Here is a 19815-nt window from a genome sequence, read left to right as displayed (position 1 = left end):
AACTTCCTGTACTAAAATCAACCACTATCTATACTATTTTGGAATGTAAACTTAAAATAAATACAGAAGACAAATGAACATTTGTCCTGGTTTCACAGAATGCAGACAGTGGACTCCCTGCTTCGGGGAAAGTGATGAACTTAATTATGAATCCATCTGATTGGATTTATGAGTCTCCGTGGAATACTCCTCCATTAATCCAGCCTCCTCAGCAGAGCCCCGATCTCATGTCCGTGCTCCTCTTAATGGGAATAATAATTAATAATGCTGCCACATACACCCGCAGTAATGGAATACTTGTGCATAATTAATCAAAGGCTGAAGGCAGGGGAAGGAGCTCATTCCACACGATGAGCTTTTCTTATTAATGCATTGGACGTCTCTGTGCGGCGGCTCTCAGCCAGCCTGCTAATTAAAGTGTTTGCTGTTTGAATGTAAGCATCTGAACTTATACTGAGAGCAGATTACAGGAGCAGAGGAGGAGGCCACAAACACAACAACACTAATGAAAGATGTGAGAGGCTCTCTGCTGCCGAGCGCCGTTCCTTTAAAGAGGTTGTAGCGCAGCAGACCTTCATAATCACCCACATAAATTCACACAGTGCAGAGGTATTCTCCGCTCTATTGTCTGCAGGTTCTGCTTCAGAGAACAAGTTTTCTTCTTATTGCCAACAAATTGCAAATCATGTCGAGGTCTGAACAAACTCTAATGAAGCAAAATAAGAGTGCCTTATCTCCATCTGTGGAGCAGAGTTATGAGCTTCTGTTTGAACACAAATCAGTAAGTTTCACACCTTAAATCCCTCAAAGAAAAACATTTAATTAAGAGACTAAATCAGACTCTTTGCCAGAAGTTTAACCAACTTTATACAACTTGTGTAGCTGCTTGACACAAGCACAAATACGTGTTGTGTTACAAGTTTTTAACAACCATTCTTCCAGGGAGTTGAACTGTGGAGAGAAGATTTGCCTGACTCGATCAGCCTCTGATATTTTTGTTGTTTTACAACTTTTTAAAGCCTTGAAGTGAGTAGCTTTGAAAAGTTGACTTTATATTCAATAAAACGAGACTCTGCTCAGGGAGACACAGCTGCTGCAGCCGCACATGGTCTGGTCTGACAGTAAGTAGCTTGTGATGACGGTTAGCAGATGACGTTTCTCTATGTGTGCTACTGCTACACATTTGAAACATTCATGATTTTCTGTTTAACTGTCACGTGGCACAAGTGGATGCTGTGCTAAAGTTCGCCCTGGAAGCTTAATATTTGCTTTTATTCAGAAATCGTGTCCTGGCGTTAGCAGCAGCTCCACACCGGGAAATTGTACCCTCGTAAAAACGAAACGATCCACTTCTCCTCCACGATTGTTGTTGACAAAGCTGATATCAGAAGTCCCGCCCATTCTTGATTTCAATTGGTTGGTGAGGGAGAAGTTACATTGACGAGTGCGGCGGTGTTCCAAAAGTTGAACTATTTCCAACTGAGAGCGCAGCGACAAAAAACGCTGTTAGTGGACACAGGCAGCGGCGTATATTATACGCCCAAGCCAACATGGGATTAGGAAATTCCACATTGCTCCTCTTTGGACAATAATTAAACTGTGGTTTCACCTAAAAGAGAATTTGGATTCATATTTCAGTGGGGCGAAACAATTTCACGACTTTCGAGTAAGAAAACAATTCAGACACATCAGAGGACGTTCTGTTTCCACGGGCGAGAGGATTATACAGGTATCAGTGCTGAAACAGAGAGGACTAATCAGAACCACACCTGATAAACCTGATCCTGAACAAACAGCAGGAGGAAGTGCGAGAGAGAAGGACAAAGAGCATCAAACAGATGAACAGATACAGTGAAGAGAGAGATAACAGAGGAGGAGACGGAGGGTAAATCAAAACTGTCCTGAGAGCAGGAAACAGGAGGCAGAACGAAACCTGCTGCGTCAGCTTAAAGACGAGCTAATGGAGTTTACAGAGCGTTCGTTTCCCTCGTCACGGCCCCTCAGGGCGACGACGGGTCTGCTGTGTCTGCTCTTTAAGTGTTCATGAGTCTGAAGGTAAGATTGAGACAGAAACAAGGGGACACAAACACTCCAACTATATCAATAATACAAGAATAACCCTCTGTGGAGTTAGAAAGTAACAGAGCTCAGTAACTCTTTCTCTGAGAACATAAATATATATATCACACAAACTTATGTTGGTTACCTTCTTTACTTTTCTTGTCCTAAACGTTCTGCTCGTATAAATCTGACGACAGAGGACCTAACTCCTCATATTTTGAAGCGAAGGGCCGCTGACTGAAGTTAACAGTGTGAACAAACTTTTTTAACACTCTTTTGAGCGCGCTCGCCCGCTTTAGTTCAGTCAGAGTTATCATCTGGAGCAGGTGACTTTCACTGGGATTCTGCTCCATAATCTCCAAGCTCAGGTTAACCCGTGAAGCAAGTCTGCACCTGTGTTTACATTACATTAGACGATGAAACACAGAAGATGTTAAAGTAACAGAGAGCTGAAATGATGATTTTTATCTACTTTGACTATAAATCTTCTCAAGTGTGAGATCAAAACGCTTTTATTTTTGGCTGACCGCCGGGGTCAGCCCTACACACGGGTCTGTATGTGACTGACTGACGGTACTTTCAAAGCCGTACAGAGAGAGAGTTGCGACATCGCAATGGCGGATCATGGAGCATATTGGACCTCCACTAATCTCTCTTTTACAGATTCTACATAGTACATAGGGACATGGATTTTTTTTCAAATAAAAAAGACAAACTTCCAAAACGTGAGAAATTGTTGCATTTCGTGAAGAATGTTTGTTAAAGAAACAAAGAAACAAAAACACACAATTTTTGATTTCATCTGCTCGAATTAGAGTGAAAATAATCAGCAGTTTGACGGATGATGGATTTAATGGGAGCCAAAATATAACAGTGCCTGCTTTGATAGAATAAAAGAGGAGTTAGACGGTGGTGTACTTTACCTCCGGACTCTTGCGGTTCTGCATGATCTGTTTGTCCGTCTCTTTGGAGGCGAAGAAGCGCGTGCACCCTCTGTTCAGGTACTGCAACACAGACAGAGAAGAACATCAGCAGCAGAACAATCAGGAGACAACAAGCCTGGAGCACTTTTATAAATAGTTGCAAAGAGCTTTAGAGAATGAGATGATAATAAAGGAAAGATGGAGTAAAATAATCACGTCTGCATGTGCACAGAACGCCTCTCCCTCCCGCTGTGATTGGCTCTGTGTGAGTTTTAACGGCTTCACACCAGCCGGCCTCGCCTGCTACGTGCAGAGAAACAACAAACTCCCCGGGCGGATTTAGATTTGGAGGAAACACGAGAGAGCGTGGGCTCGTTTTGTTCAGGGACGAGGAGTCCTTTAAGTCGAGGAGGTGCACGTAAAGAAGGAGTTCTCATTACAGGAGGAGCCACAGGGAGGAGTTTACAGTCCTTCAGACCTCTGTGTCCTCAGATGGGACACATTTCCTGCTCCTCTCCTCTGCAAACGCTTGTCCAATCAAAGTAACAACAAAACACCTGCAAGGCTCCTGCAGGACGCGACGCTCTGCAGCTTTAACTCCAGTACGTACTGTTGTCCTTCCCCTCAGAGACTGTTCTGTATACTCTACAGAACATGCTTCTTAAAGTTAACACCTTAAACAGAGATCAGCTTTGAACACAGACTCTTACAATCTTTTTCCTCCTTTTATTATGATTCAGGTTTCGTCTTTCCTTCCTCCTCCTTTCTTGTCCTTCCTTTCCTTTGTTTTTGCTTCCTTGTTTCCTTCAGTCTTCCCTTCTTTGTCACTGTCCATCCTTCCTTCATGTCTTTTTTCTGGATATTAATCCTCATGTTTGCTCTTCTTCTATCGCTTGTTCTCTCTTCTTTCTTTACAGCATTATTTTTAGTCTTCCTTCCATTCTTGCAGGAAATAGAAGATAGATGGAATGATTTCCATTCATCCTTCTCTCTCTCTTTTATTCTTTCTATCCCCTTTTCTTTCTATACTTGTTTCTTTTTGTCCTGCTTTCTAACATCATTCCTTTCCTTCTTTGTTTCTTTCATACATTCATGCTGTTTCTTTAATTTCTCCTTCATTTCTTTCATTTCTCTTCTTCCTTATTTCTTTTTTCTGTCTGTCTTCCTCTTGTTTATCCTGCTTTGTTTCCTTTTGTCCTGCTTCCTATCGTTATTCCTTTCTTTATTGTCTTCATTCTTTCTTCCCTTCTTCATTTTCCTTACTCTTTCCTTCTTTGCTTTCTTCCTTATTTCTTTTCTTCTTCCTTCTCTTCATTTTCTCTTTCCTTCTTTGTTTCTATCATTTATTTTATTCTCTATCCTTATTCCTTTCCTTTGTCCTCTTTTTTCTTACTTTTTCTTTTAACTCTTTGTTTCCTTTTGTTCTGCTGTCTAACATTTTTCATTCCCTTCTTTGTTTACTTCATTCTCTCTTTTCTTTACTCTTCCTTTCCGTCATATAGTTTCTCCTTCATTTCTTTCTCTTTCCTTCATTCTCTCTTTTCTTTACTCTTCCTTTCATCCTTCTTCCTTTCCGTCATATATTTTCTCCTTCATTTCTTTCTCTTTCCTTCATTCTTTCTCTTTTCGTCTTCCGTCCTCTTCCATGTCTTTTTCTTTCTTCTTCCTTTCACTCTTTTCTTCCTCTTTTTTCATTCTGATTTGTTTCCTTTTGTTCTGCTTTCTTTCGTTATTCCTTTCCTTCCGTTTCCTATCCTCTCTTCCTCAGTTTTCTTTATTCTTTCCTTCTTTTACTTCCTTTCCTTGTTTCCGTCATTTATTTATTTTCTACTTTGTTCCTTTATTGCTTTCCTTTCTTTTTCCTTTCACTCTCTCTCTCTCTCTCTCTTTAACCACATTTGTTTCCTTTTCCTCTCATCTTCCTGCCTTTCATGCTTCTTAAAGTCTCCCTTTTGTACCCGAGGACTTCAGATTTCTTTGCTCTGTCGTATCTATTCTTCTTCTTTTGTTAGAGAACACAGACATTTGTAGAAAACGCCCTGAACAGCACCTGAACGCACCACCTCCCCTCTGGCCTGCAAACAAAACTCATCACGCCTCCTGGACTCGCTCCGACTTTTACAGGAGAGCTCAGTGAATCTCTTTAACTCACCCCGGCAGCGGGAAAGCTGTGGATATATGACGCCATTAGAGGCTGTAGGAGCGACTGCGGAGGTGTAATGGGCTTCAGGGGGACACTGGAGGAGACGCGGAGCGAGCGTCGGCACTGAGAGTGACGCAGGTGAGGACAGAAAGGGAATTTAGATTCTGCCAATAAAAGAGACGACTGTGAAGAAGAAAGAGACCTGGAAACACGTCTTTATCTCTTCCTACAGATGCTTTTGTTTCTCCTTTAAGTCCTCCACATTAACCTCCATCCAAGTGTTCATTCAGTAACCACCTGTCCGAAACAGGACACAAAGTTTTCTTCTTCCTGTACTTTTTACAGACTAAACCTTACAGGCCAAAGATCAATACTTCCTTCATTTGGGCTGAAATGTAGCCGCCATTATCGGAGCATTGCCCTCTCTTACTGCAGCCATTACTGTGTTTGTAACAGAGATCGATGCTCAGAGGGAAACAAACACGACTCTTTAACCGTCCTCTCGTGTTTCTGTCCTCAGAAAGAAACGTTCACAGCCACAGGGGCTGCAGGTTTAATGAAGACACGCTGCTAAACTCAGCTGGGCTCAGTGACGGCTCAGTGCTGCCCTCTGCTGTCCATGACGGGCACAAAGGTGTGAGCCAGACGTTTCCAGAATGTCTGCAAACGTTTGTGTGTCAAACAGCCTGAAGGTGAGAGGGTTGGCTTGGTGTTTAGTGACAGAAATCTGAACCAGGACAAAATTCAGATTGCATTGTATAGTTTAGGTAATGTTCTGCATCCGTGTGACTAATATCCACGGAGAAACCAGGTTGTTTAAAGTCGACAGAGAGGTTACAGAGAAGAGCGAGCGGAGACAAAGACGTCAGCCTGGTTTGGAGGCTTCGTGGAGGTGAAATGTCTGTGAACACATCGCCTCTCACAGCACAGGTGTGTGACTTCCATTCTCTGCTTGCTGAGCTCTCTGACAACAGAAACAGGAAAAATCTGACGATGAGAACGACTTTACTGCGAGCGATTAAAACAGATGATCGCACAGAAGCTTTAAGCAGACTCTGCAGATCAAACAGGAAGTGACTCTCTGTTGTTTACCTTCCAAAATAAGACAAAGAAGAGGAGATTTTAAGCTCTGAATCAGAGTTTTAGTTTACACTTCCTGTCCTGCCGGGCCTTAAAAACTTCCCTCCCTTCAGTTTCGTCGACGTGATTACCGCACAGCGAGGGAGCTCGAGATGGAGCTGATTATTATTATTGGCAGAAAGTAATCAAATATTAATGAGGATGTTTTTTTCATGTCTGTATAATCACCTGAAAATTTGGAATGAGCTCTTAATATCTGAAGCGGGAGCGTCTCCTGTAGAGAGTCCAGATGTTGCAGAACATCTGTTCAACAATTAGATGAAAACAATGTTTCTCTGAAGACACAAACATCCCTTTAATTTAAAACCTCCAGACAGTGATTCACACCTGCAGATGGAGTTATTCTCACCAACACCTGCTGCTGAATGCAACCTGTTTACAGATGTACCGGTATATCTAAGACACACAGACACATTTAAAAAGCCCTTTATAACTTTCTTATTTGCATATTACAGCTGCACAGACTTTAATCAACATGTGGCTGGAGACAGACTGCTGAAATCGTATGCTGGGCAGAGTATAACACAGAGGATCCATCTACCTGAGTACCATTTCTTTTCACCTACGATGGCACTTTGCAATAAATGAAAGTACGGTGTGTTTAGATGTGTGAGAGGACATAGGCTCGGTCAGAGCTCTGAATTAAGACAGAAAGCAGCTGGGTATTTAAAGGAGCAGTCCGCCCCCTCGCTCTGAAAGGAACGGCCCAGCAAGAGACGCTGGACTGAAGTACTACTGTTTCACTGCAGGCAACGGCTCAGAGCGCAAACAGAAACATACCGGTTGATCGTCTAAGAACTCTTCAGGTCTGCAGTCGACATTTCAAACCTGACGATTCTGAACAAGACACGACATCGGAGGCGGGCGTCCTAGATTGAGGAAGTGTAGTTTAGCGAGCTCCCTGGCCTATTGGAGAAGCAGATAGCATCCTCCAAAGACACAGAGCCTGGCATTAGCTCCCCATATTAGCATGATAGGACTGAGGTGGAAAATCGTCGGACTGGCCCTTTAAACAAAGACTAAAATTTTTAGAGCAACTGTCCATTTTAATAAAAGAACACATGCACATAAAGATTGATGCATCTGAAAGCTGTATCTGACTTGTTGCAGGCTCTCTGGGCCTGACGCTGCTACACAGCGACTGCGGCTCCTGCCTCTGTGTTTCTAAGATGTTTTAAGCAGCTGTGTGAACTTCTCATCTCATGTAAAGCAACAGGCTGCAGCTCAGTGTCCAAAACTAATCTTCCTTTAGGGACAACACTGTTCACTCTACTCTCTAATCCAGGCTGCTGGTTTAATTACAATTTCAGAAAGTAATCCGACAGAAATTGAGAGAAAAAGGATTTTAATTATCTGTTGAGACTTAATATTTCTCTTACTGTCAGCAAATCTCTAAATACTTTCTAACTTCCTGTTTCTGCCTCTCAGCTCCGAGTCCACTGGTTCCTCCTGCAGACAGAAATCCCCTTTATATAAACAGTTGTTCTCAAAAATCATAAGAATTTCCTCCAACAGCTTCTCACTGTGACAAAAGTCTCTCAAACTGTAAGAAAAAGTGCATCTGTTTGGGACTATTTTAAGCGGCGGATTAATCCATATTTGCTGCTTTGTTCATATTCACCCTGCTTTGTTTCATCAATCACCTGCAGAATCCATCCATCATCCATCTGTGCTGGTCTGATGTATTTATTTCCATCTGTGTCCAGCTGACTGATATCATTAAACTTCAATAACGTTAATGTGTGCGTACCCTGAAGGTGTCGGGGGAGCTGAGGTGGAACTTCTGCCGGATGTCCTCGGTGGCTCCGGCACACAGGCGGTAGAAGATGTGGTAGTTTCTCTCCTCAGAGCTCTGTCTGCAGATCCTCGACTTCTCCAGCAGGTAGTGAGACACGAAGCCGCCCACCACGGCGTTCTGAACACACACACACACACACACACACACACACACACACACACACACACACACACACACACACACACACACACACACACACACACACACACACACACACACACACACACACACACACACACACAAACAGGAAACACGTTTTAAAGCCTCAAACACCAAAAGAAAAATGTAGACACACAAACAGAACATAAAGAACGGCTTCAGCACAACGTACATTTTCCAACTGATGGAATTGAACCTTAATAAGATCAAATAAAAACCCAAATGAAAATAAAAAGGCGTGTAACATTTATTGAAGTTAAAGACTCCTCCCTCCTCTGGTGATCAGGTGGAACCCGATTGTCTGAGCCGTGTGAAGTGGGCCCCAGAAAACCCTGAAATGTTCTGATTGACAGATGAGCCCACATGTGAACATCTCTTACATTATGATGTGTTGAGGTGCTTACATTTGCCACTGATTGTCACAGCACTTTAGCACTATTCAACTTTCTTTGAACTGAAACTAAAACTTTCTCCACTTCACTCTTAAAGGAGCAGTCCGCCCACTGTCAGTCACAGCTGGTATTCTCCGTAATCGATCAAAGCAATAATATTTGAAATTGGCGCCATAGCTGTGGAGAAAGTCGTACAAACAGCTCGTGGTTTCGCCCATTCTACATTCCTACAATGCCCAGCATGCATTGCGCCCCTCCTGCTAAAAGGAACGACCCAGCGAAAGACGCTGGAGTGAAATGCACTGCAGGCGACGACTCAGAGCGGAAACAGAATCTGAAATACGACGAGAATATACCGGTGGATCGTCTACATTTCAAACCTGATGATTCTGAACGAGACATGACATCGGAGGCGGCGTCCTAGACTGAGGAAGTGTAGTTTAGCGAGCTCCCTGGCCTCCGCCAGATGACTTGCCCATAGGAGAAGCACAGAGCGTCCTCCAAAGGAACAGAGTGAAACTGCATTTTCTTCTACTATAACGGCATTAGCTCCCCATAGAAGCATGATAGGACTGAGGTTGAAAGTCAGCGAACTGGCCCTTTAACTGCCCAAAGTACGTGCTCACTGAAGAATGAGCATTGGTTCAGCTTGCTTGTAATCTGTGCTGACATGACGTCTGTTGTCCCACAGGTTGTCCATTGCTTCGCTGTCCTTTATGTGCATCACTTGTAACTTTGTGTTTGCAAAGTTACGAGAAATGTTTCAGAATGTTCGTGATGATGATTATTATGAGCTTCACCTTCTGCAGCTGGAACACCAAGAAATAGTTCCAGGTGAGTCGAAGCGTACCGTGCAGCGGAAATGAGGCATGTGTTTGAAAGTTTAATGACTTCATTTGTATTAATTCAGATTTTTCCTGCACTGAACAGTCACGTTTAAGTTTTTCTTTCTGCTGTTTGTTTATTTTTCTTTATGTCAGTGATTTGCATGTCGACGGCGCCGGGCTGAAGAGATTGGAGCGTGAACGATGCTTCAGGTGTCTTTTTTGTTTGTGTTTTTTTTTTGTGCATCATTTGGAAAAACATCCCAGCACTCTGCTCCTGTCTGAATGTTTGCATGACACGATGACCTCATATCCTGTTACTTATATGCTCAGAATTACTCTCAGACAGGTATATATCGGAGGAACATCAGATGTTACGTTGTTTACATGGAGGAAGCTGCAGTTAATGAAGCAGGAAACAGGAGAAGATAAACAATAAACAACAACATATCTGATCGCACTGAGCGCATGAAGAATATAAGAGTACACAGTGATTTATATGCAGACACATAATAGCTGCACGATCTGAGGCCTCGTTACTGTTTGTTTTCGCCGTGTGAGCATCCGATGTGACAGCAGGAATATTGTGTTTATTCATGACTGCAGAAACATTCATACATATTAATAATGGAACAGTTCATGCTGAATAACCACAGCTATTAGACATCATATTTAATTCATCGCGTTGACTAACTCTGAAGTTTAAGGCTATTAAAACAGGAGCACTACCTTCTCATTGAAGTGGATCTCCACAAACTTTCCGAAGCGACTGCTGTTGTTGTTCCGGACAGTTTTCGCGTTTCCGAACGCCTCCAGCAGCGGGTTCGCTGCAGGGTGAGAGAGAAGGAGTCACACACACACACTCATACAGAGGAAACCATCGCAGAAACTCGTGTGGCCAAGTCTTACCTTCCACTATCCTCTCGTCGATGTCCTGACCCGTCCCATACGAGGTGGTCAGGTACCTGAAACATGCAGGACAGGTACAGTTCAGTGTGTGATGTCATATTCAGTACAGCAGCTACTCTCAGGTTGTTGACTCGTACTGCTTAACACAGAGAAGCAGCAGAAAACTACAACTTTATCACCTCTTTCATATGAAGGAGAAGAGATTTAATATTAGAGAGACTCAGTCATCACACTCACAACTGAAAATGTGTGTCAGATCTGTTCTTATGAACTTAAAGGGACAGTTCGCATGCGTGCGTAGGGATACAGGGCCGTTGTGCAGAGTGAGACATAGTGCCGAGGCGTAGGGCATAGCGTGCACTTAAATTGACATGTTAGTTTATATTAGGACTCTTTAAGTGGCTAACGTACGTGGTGCTCCTGACCGCGTCTGTAGCGCTGTTTAGCTGTTAGCTCACACATGCAGCACTGTCTGGATATCTGGGAAGTGTGCTCCTGCAATTACCAGTAATCGCCACAGGTGCCGCCAAAGAGATCGAAACTGAGATCTTAAAGATTATAACTTTAATTAAACCAAAGTGAAAAGAAGTGAAGAGACATAAAATGCATACAGTAAGATGAAGTTAACGTATGTATGTATTAAATTCTTTAACTTACAAATTTGTGTTTGTTGTTTTTTTAAACTCTTATTATTCTTTGTGACTTTCCTTAAATTTAACAGTTCACTGTTTTAACACCAATTCTGTTGTTTACACTCTACAATACTTTTAACCATTTAATAACATAATGTAAGTGTAAAGTTATTTTAGAATCAATCCCACAATAATCTCCAGATAATATCTAAAAAGAATCAAATCAACTTTTGTACGTGAACTTGTTAAAATAAACTAATGTAATAAAAAAAGTTATGTTTGTAAAAAGTCACAAAAGTGAATAAAAAACAAATATTTAACACGACAAGTGAAACGTTCCCTCAGCGTCTCGTCTCCGTGGTGAATAAAGACGCAGCGCCGTCCTCACCTGAGCACAAACTTGGTGTTTTCGGTCTTGCCGGCCCCGGACTCCCCTGAGACGATGATGGACTGGCTCATCTTCAGGACCTTCATGTCCCTGTACGCCTTATCAGCTGAAGCAGGGAGACAGACAGAAGCAGCTGTCAGAGCAGACCCTCCAAACCTGACCTCAAAAATCACACTGATGTTTAAACATGATAAACTGTGATGTTCAGGGGACTGTGGGAAATCTGAGTGCCGACTGCTGCCTGGTGGACAGACGGGAAACTGCAACAGGAGATTATTACTGAACTGACTGAGCACATAAAAGCAGCAGACTAAGTCCCCCCTAAATGAACAGGTTAAAAGCAGTGAGTGTGCTGCGTTCACTGACCGATGGCGTAGACGTGCGGCGGCAGCGTTCCCAGAGACCGGCCCCGGTACTTCTTGATGGTCTCCGGAGAGTAAAGCTTTGGGATGTCATAGTACGGATTCACTGCGATCAGGATGTTGGCTACAAAGGTCTGAGAGGAGGAGGAGGAGGAGGAGGAGGAGGAGGAGGAGGAAGAGAAGGAAGAGGAAGAGGAAGAGGAGGAGGAGGAGGAGGAGGAGGAGGAGGAGGAGGAGGAGGAGGAAGAGGAGGAGGAGGAGGAGGAGGAAGAGGAGGAAGAGGAGGAGGAGGAAGAGGAGGAAGAGGAGGAAGAGGAGGAAGAGGAGGAGGAGGAAGAGGAGGAAGAGGAGGAAGAGGAGGAGGAGAAGGAAGAGGAGGAGAAGGAGGAGGAGGAAAGGTAGGAGGAGAAGAAGGGAAAAAAAGGAGAAGGACGAGGAGGAGGAGGAGAACGAGGAGAGGTAGGAGGAGGAGAAGAAGAAGAAAAAAAGGAGAAGGAAGAGGAGGAGGAGAACGAGGAGGAGAATGAGGAAGGAGGAAAGGTAGAAGGAGGAGGAGAAGAAGAAAAAAAAGGAGAAGGAAGAGGAGGAGGACAACGAGGAGGACAACAAGGAAGGAGAAAAGGTAGAAGGAGGAGGAGAAGGAAAAAAAAGGAGAAGAGGGAGAAGAAGAAGTAGGAAGAAGAAGAGAAGGAGAAAAAGAACAACAAGGAGAAGGAGGAGAAGAAGAAGGAAGAAGAGGAGAAGACAAAAGAGAAGACGAAGGGGAATGTGGCGAAGGAGGAGGAGAAGAAGAACAAGAATAAGAAGGAGGAGGAGGAAGAGGAGGATGAGAAGAAGAAAATGACTTAGGAACAAATATTCTTCAGGTAGGTCACAGCAGCACAGAAACACACCTGCTTGTTTGTGGATGAAATCATCATCATCATCATCATCATCATCATCATCATCATCATCATCAGGTGATGATAAAACACTACATTCTCCCCTGTTTTCGTCACCATGCCAACACTGAGAGGAGCAGCTACAGCTTTAACAACAGAGGCAGTTCGTCTTTCTGCCACTAGATGTCAGTGTGAGTCAGACAAAAACACGACTCGCTTCAGAGAAAGAGGAAGTTCATAATAACACACCTGAGATCACCTGAGTACTGTGTGTTCATGTGTGTGTTCATGTGTGTGTTCATGTGTGTGTTCATGTGTGTGTTCATGTGTGTGTTCATGTGAGACTCCTGTCTTTGAGAGGACCAACGTGAAGATCATGAGGACGTTTTTAGGATTTCAGAAGATTTAAGAAGACAAACATTTTGGTAAAGTTAAGACTCTTTGGAGAGAAAGGATGTTTGTGGAAAATTAGAGACTGTTCAAACAATTACATGATTATTATTATCATTATTAATAATACCTGCAGGACTGTTTGTGTAAGAGTGAGACGTGTATCTGCAAGCGAAAGCAAAAAGGTGAGTGTGCAGTTAAGTGTTTGCATGTAATTATCTGTCTGTGTGTGTGTGTGTGTGTGTGTGTGTGTGTGAGAGCTCCACCCAAGGGTGTTCCAGGCAGGTTAAAACAAACACACATTCAGTCTGACGTTGCATCAGGTTCACACAGCAGCTTTAGTTCAGACATCGAGGTTCGTCTCGTGTTGTGCGACACCGCGGAGAAAGAGGAAGCAGACATCTTTGTTTGGGTCGAAGAACAGAGATGCCCCAAAGCTCTGATTTACTGCAGGGGACTTTTTGTAGAGAAGCAGAAATGCTGCAGCAGCTAAAGTTATTTGAGTTCTTGTTCATCGATCAACAGGACTGTATATCTGTAGATCAGCTGCTTGTTTTTCTTATTGACGTAAAGATGATGAAGACGAGAGGCACGCAGGTCAGAAATCAGATGTTTCATGATTCAGAAACATATTTCGTTCCTTTCATGTCCACTCATTCACTGAGACAACAGAGTATTAGGCCGACATTCAAGAGAACAAATCTGAGATTACAAGCATAAAGTCGTAATATGAGAATAAAGTCACCTATAGTCCTGAGACCTGAGACAAAGAGGTGCTGCTGTGCCACAAGCATGAGCATTTTGTATTTGTGAAACTTATGCTAAATATAAAGCTGTGTCATGTGCTTGTGCATTACTTCGTGTTATATGGTAACAGTCTGCAGTGAAACTAGGAGACCAGGAGATCTCACATGTTCTCAGAGGTACATGTACGCTGTGCTTCATGCTCGAAGAACAAGAAGTTATTCTTTATTAATCCCTGAGCGGAAATAAAAAATGTTTCACTCTGTTTTGACAAACATGCTACACACACAAAGGCCCGACATACACACATGCACAAACAGGACTCATGCACTAATGCAGAGATGGCAAAATGAGGGGGCTGCACGTGGACATGCGCCCCGAGCAGACTTACTCAAGGACACCTCGAAGGAGCCCAGGAAAGGAGCTGGCGCCTGGTCTGTACTAAGTAATCCGTAATATTAAGACTTTCTTCTAATAAAATTATGACTTTATTCTTGAGATCTTAGAGGTTTTTTTGTTAACGTGGCTGTAATACTCTGTCGTACACTGAGACGCTGTAAAAACATCCCTTTGTATTTAAAACAGTAACGAGGCGTTCGTGTTTCAGGCTCACTCTGACTGAAAAATGTCTGTTTGTTTTTATCTTTTCACTTGTTTAAAAGTGTATTCTCATCTTCAAACTAACTGCATTTGTCATCGCTACGACTTCTTTAATTCATAGATTGATTTATTTTATTCTGATTGTTTCGAGTTTAAGGTTGTAACTCTCGTTTTTAAGGATCCTCTTTAAGATAGGACAGTAGTGTATATTTAAAGGGTTTTATCAGCACAGAACAAAGTGGATGTTGTGGATGTTGTGGATGTTGTGGTGGAAGAAGCACGATCTTTCAGTCGTCGTGTCAGCACTTACATAAATCTTCTCTTTGCTGTATCTCACTCGAACGTTGTTCAGCAGAGTCGCTTCATTCAAGTACATCAAAGAACCTGAGAGACACAAAAAGACAGGAAGTTACTGCAGCGATAAACACCAGATACCGGACGACATCACTTCAGTTGACAAGAGTCTGCAGGGAACGCCTCACAAGAACCAAAACTTCTGCTTCAGGGGAACTCGCTCTGCTGCATCTTCACGTGGTCGGTTTAAGTCCAGTCTGTGGCTCTCAGGAGGTAAAACTTTTACTACAGCTGATTTTCTGACAACTGGAAATTAAAAATTTAAATTAAATTTAAAATTTAAAATTTAAAATTTAAAATTTAATTACATTAAATTAAAAATAAATCAGAAAGATTCACCCTTTGACCCACCGATGGGTTGAAATAAAAGATGTTATCAGCTAGAGAAAACTGGAGAATACGAGGCTCTGAGGGTGAAACCAGACTGTATCTGAAGTGTGCAAAGGAAGCCAGAGACGCCTTAAGCACCTCCTTCATGTAGAAATAACATCCAGAAATGTTCAGTGACTGAATCAGGGTTAAAAATGTAAAGAGTGTTCTGCGCATGAGACATGAAAGCTTTCACTTGTGCAGCTTTAAATGTGTTTGAGTGACGTCACTCAAAGACAGCACAGAGGTTGAACCTTTAGTCAACATTTAAAGGAGCAAAATCAAGTGTATAAGTTATTTATTAATTAACTTTTGATCAGCTCATTAAGGAGTTGAATCGTGTTCAACAGGAAGGAGACACTCACAGTTATCCTCCACATGTTTGTTGATGTCGTCCTCTGCAGGAAACACTTGGTTGATAGCAGCCAGAAATGTCTGAGAAGAAAAGAGACGAGAGAAGAATTAAGCAAAGGAACGATTATAAAACTTTATGATGTAATGTCAAACATTTCCTGATATCAGAAAACAGCATCGTGTCTGTAACAGTGTCAGTAATGCCCGCGGGAGGATTTAAAGATGACGATATTTCATGATTAATCTGGAGGATAAGAAGACGGCACAGACGGGTCAATACATGAAAGAGGAGAGAGAAAATAACTGCATACATATAAATAGATAATATAAAATAAAGAATAACACAAGAAAAAAAAAGATAAAATGTGAGAGTCTCTGAGTGGAGGAGGCGGAGGTAAAAGAGGAACATGTCCGACAGTGAACCACCTTCTACCACCTGGGGAGGAGAGTCTGACACACATCACAGTTTATATTCATGATGTGAAAATGCTTGTTTGTACTGTCTGTTTGTGTCTAACTGTGTCTACTGGAAAAGTAATGAACACATAAAGTAACCATAAAGTAAGAAAAACACCTGAGTTCAAATCTTTCATGAAATGTTTGGATTTTAAAGTAACAATGCACGGCTGTTGTTTGTCCATTTGTCTCTGTACTCAGATAACTCGTGTGTTGTTTTCAGGACCGGACTCGTGTGTTCATCCAGAGGGACACATTCAGCAGCTGCTCCGGTAGCTGAGGGCCTGATGAATTATTTGGAGAAACGGGATCAGAGTGAGAAAAGGCCGGCCGGAGACAGAGACAGTTCAGAGAGAAGTCAACACCGCGACGGCAGCAGGGAGACCGAAGTCTGAATTATTAAGCGTTTAATAAACGCACAGGAGAAAATAAATCAGGAAGATTTCAGACTGAGAATCTGACACAAGTTAAAATCCGAAAATCGAGTATTAATCCTGATCATGAGTTTGTCTCCCCACGATTAAATCTACATGACTGACGGCTTGTTCGGAGGTGTTTCAGGTTTAAGTGATGTGAAGAAGAAACAATTATCAGCAGAGAGGTCATGAAACCTGCGTCTGCGCCGCAAAGCAACACTACTAACTTGTTGAAGCAGCTGAAAGAACAAAGTGCAGCATGATGAGTGTGTGAAGGCCGAGAGGGAGAACGAGCTGCTCCCCGTCCTCCAGCGTCACGTCAGACATCCAGAACAGAGACGCTGCACAGAGACACTCTATCACCCAACTCCCAAAGACACACTAAGATTACCCATGATGCACCACACTCAGGTAAAGAACCTGATTTTAAGTCTTAGTTTGATGAATGTTTTTATTGCACATTTTGATTTGTACTGTTAAAGAAACAAACGTTGTCCCCTCTCCTGCTCCACAGATGCAGTCGTTGTCCACACACACTCTTGAAGCTAACAGCATGTTGAAGTAATCACGGCGGGTTTATAAGAACACATGTGACCTCAGTGTTTTGCAGAGGGGGGTGTGCCAGCTCCTGTAGGCTCCCTCTGCAGCTCCGGCCCTTTTTAATCTGCCTGTTCAGCGAGGCGCTGCAGGCCTTCATGTCCGCCAGCGCTGCAGTGCCAAAGTGACGTACAGTCGATTCATTCTTTCCAGTGGTGGCATGTTCCACATTCTCAGCCCAAACTGGACGGATTCCACAACGCTGCGCCGCGTGAGGAGAATGGAGAGAGGAGAAAGAAGGGAGGAAAGAAGGAGGAGGTGGAGGTGGGGGGAGGTGACTGAAGGCCAATAATCAGAGAGAAAGAGGAGCTCACACTGTTCGGCCTTTTACACGGCTGAAGGAGGTGCAGCATGAGCAGCATGTGCAAGTGACTGCTGTCTTGGTGCCTAACTTCAAGTGTACCGCATTAACATGTACGGTATGTTTATCGATGGACTCTTTGGTTCTCTTTAAATTGTAATATTTAACCGGTTTTTAAGGACGCCCTGCAAAGATTTCTCCAGTAAAGTGCTCCGTAAATGATTCAATTCTCTACATTTATTACCGTTTTAATTTGTGGGTTTACGATCAAAGGAACCACTGGAGTAAACAGCTTGTTTACTTCGGCATTCAGCCTGGATTTATGGATATAAACTGAATTTCTGACCACTTTTAAAAGCACACATTGAGTGAGTCAGTACTAGAGGGGAACCCTGATAAACTCAGTGTGTTGCGTAACAAGTCTGTGACAACTTGTAGTTTTAGCTGAACTTTAGTGACTTATTGGAAATCTATTGATCCCTCTGTGCAGCGTCCGGGAAGTCTGTCAGTCGCTGCATCCGGCTGTCGTTTGCCAAGAATCACTGGGCAAACTGCTAATCAGTTTTTAGTATGTTTGTTTTTAACTTCCTACAGAGCCAGGCAATTTTTTTTGTTTTTTGCCTTTATGCTAAGCTAGGCTAATTGCTATTTCCTAGCTCTAGCTCTGAATCTGACCTATAAAACATAAAGTGTATCAGCATATTCCCAAAATATCAAACTATTCCTGTATCTTCAGCACCTAGCTAACATAGCATGCTAGCTCCTTGATCACAGCTAAGACGCTAGCATGTACCATATTTGTTAGAGGCTTGGCATACTGTTTACTAGTTTGCAGACAATTAGCTGACCAGTTAAACACCATTTACACTGCTCTGTGCTACCTAGCCAAGTAGCACTAGCACTAGCTGCTGTGTTTTTAGCATAAACAAAAAGGAATCCTCACTTTAGCGTTTCTAAGACAACGAATAGTGAAAGTCTGGAGGGACATCGGGTCATATTATAAGTTTACAAAACATTTAAAAACTATTACGTACTGTCAGTTAAGTAACATTAGCATGTTTAGCAAAGTGTTAGCTAGCTACTATTCCTGTTTCCAAGCTAATATAATAGTTAGCAAGGACTCTATACCTTTATGATTGTATTGTGCAACACTATCAAACAGTAACTTAGCTTAGAAGTAGCTGAATGCTAACATTAGTTGTTGTCTTATGGTAGCTAATTCTTGATCAAATATGGTGTTTTAACTTAAATGTAGCACCATGTTCTTCCACATTTTCCTTAATCAAACGTTTAAATGATGTCTGTCAGATTTCCTACGTTTATACTACGTGGACACTCGGGAATACGCTAACTGAATAGCAGAGAGCGGAGCTTCATCCAGGCTGCTTCCGAGGGTGCAAACTCTCAGAGAGCCAGGGTTACAGGAAGTACCTTCAGGATTTTAAATGTTACGCTTGATCTGTTTGTTTACCTTCAAATATGACAAAAGTCTCTAAATCACTGATTACTTAGAATATGTAGAGTTATATAACTGAAGTGACAGCCTCCTTTACCTCCCTGCACCTTTATCAAAATGACCTCTCTCTCCCTCGACTACACTGAGGCCGATCAAACCGTGGACATCCTGGGACACACGGACTCTACAGGACAAAGAGTCAGCCTTTGTGACTGACAGTATGACAGAGTATCATGCTCTCTGTCGCTCTCCTGACGTCCATCACAGGACGTCTGCCAGCGAGTGAGCACATCGTCACACACTGGCACAAACTGGCTGCAGGAGGACAGGCGGGACATTGTTCAGAGCGTTGGAGGCCTCGGCTGCAGCCCGGAAACTCTCTGAGGACAGATCTGAAGAGGACAAGACGCCATGTTTCCAAAACAATGCTGATTCTGTAAGAAATACTGTTTGACTTGGCTTCAAATGAGACGCAGATTTAAGGTTTTTCTGAGCAGCAGAAACGTCCCAGGAAACACTGCAACACCGGCTGCTTTTACAACCCTCAACCTATAAAACCCTGAAGGTTAAAGACAGTTAGAGTCATTGTTGGATGGGCCTATCAGCTCCTGGGAGACACAACTCAGGGCAAAGGGATTAGATTAAGTGTCCGACAAAAGGATCCAGCAATCATGTTTCTGACCTCAGTGAATCAAAGGCGCAAAAATCAGATTTTAAGGAAGGTTGTGATGAATTGATCCTCACATGGAAAATCTGTCGAGTCAATATGAGGACGAAAGACGACCAATAGGGAGAAAGTCAAATAACAAACGTGCACTTGAGAAGACCGTTAAAACTTTAAAGGTTAACACTGCGACCTGAGATGTGTTGAAAGATGTAAAATGAGAATATAAACACATATTGACGCCTTTCATTAAAATATAATGTAAAAGTTGATGCAATTGATGCATCATTTCAAAGAACGAAGAGCATGAACATGACCAACATAAGATTTTGGATTGGTCAGTTGTCAGGTGACAAACAGATGAGGGGGAGAGATGAGGGCTTCTGACATTCAACACGCTTCCAAGCAACCGAGCTGCTCCAGTAAGGCATTTACATATAATCCACGGACATAATTTAATATAATGTTTCTCCTTCACAAAGGCAGCAGCAGCAGAGACGAG

General features: G+C 42.7%; 1 protein-coding gene across 1 annotated transcript in view; it reads right to left on the bottom strand.

Moving 5' to 3' along the window:
• Nucleotides 1–19815, bottom strand: part of myo6a (myosin VIa) — a 150289-nt gene that overhangs the window by 105030 nt on the left and 25444 nt on the right. The window contains 8 exon segments of the mRNA XM_069657761.1: nt 2985–3065; nt 8018–8182; nt 10170–10267; nt 10350–10405; nt 11370–11475; nt 11736–11865; nt 14657–14730; nt 15435–15504. Coding sequence (XP_069513862.1) covers nt 2985–3065; nt 8018–8182; nt 10170–10267; nt 10350–10405; nt 11370–11475; nt 11736–11865; nt 14657–14730; nt 15435–15504 — 780 coding nt within the window.

The sequence above is a fragment of the Semicossyphus pulcher genome, unplaced genomic scaffold (assembly GCF_022749685.1).
Source record: "Semicossyphus pulcher isolate SPU_LCO1_2020_fin unplaced genomic scaffold, fSemPul1.0.p SCAF_11, whole genome shotgun sequence".
Classification (NCBI taxonomy): domain Eukaryota; kingdom Metazoa; phylum Chordata; class Actinopteri; order Labriformes; family Labridae; genus Semicossyphus; species Semicossyphus pulcher.
This window is presented reverse-complemented; position numbering and strand designations above follow the sequence as displayed.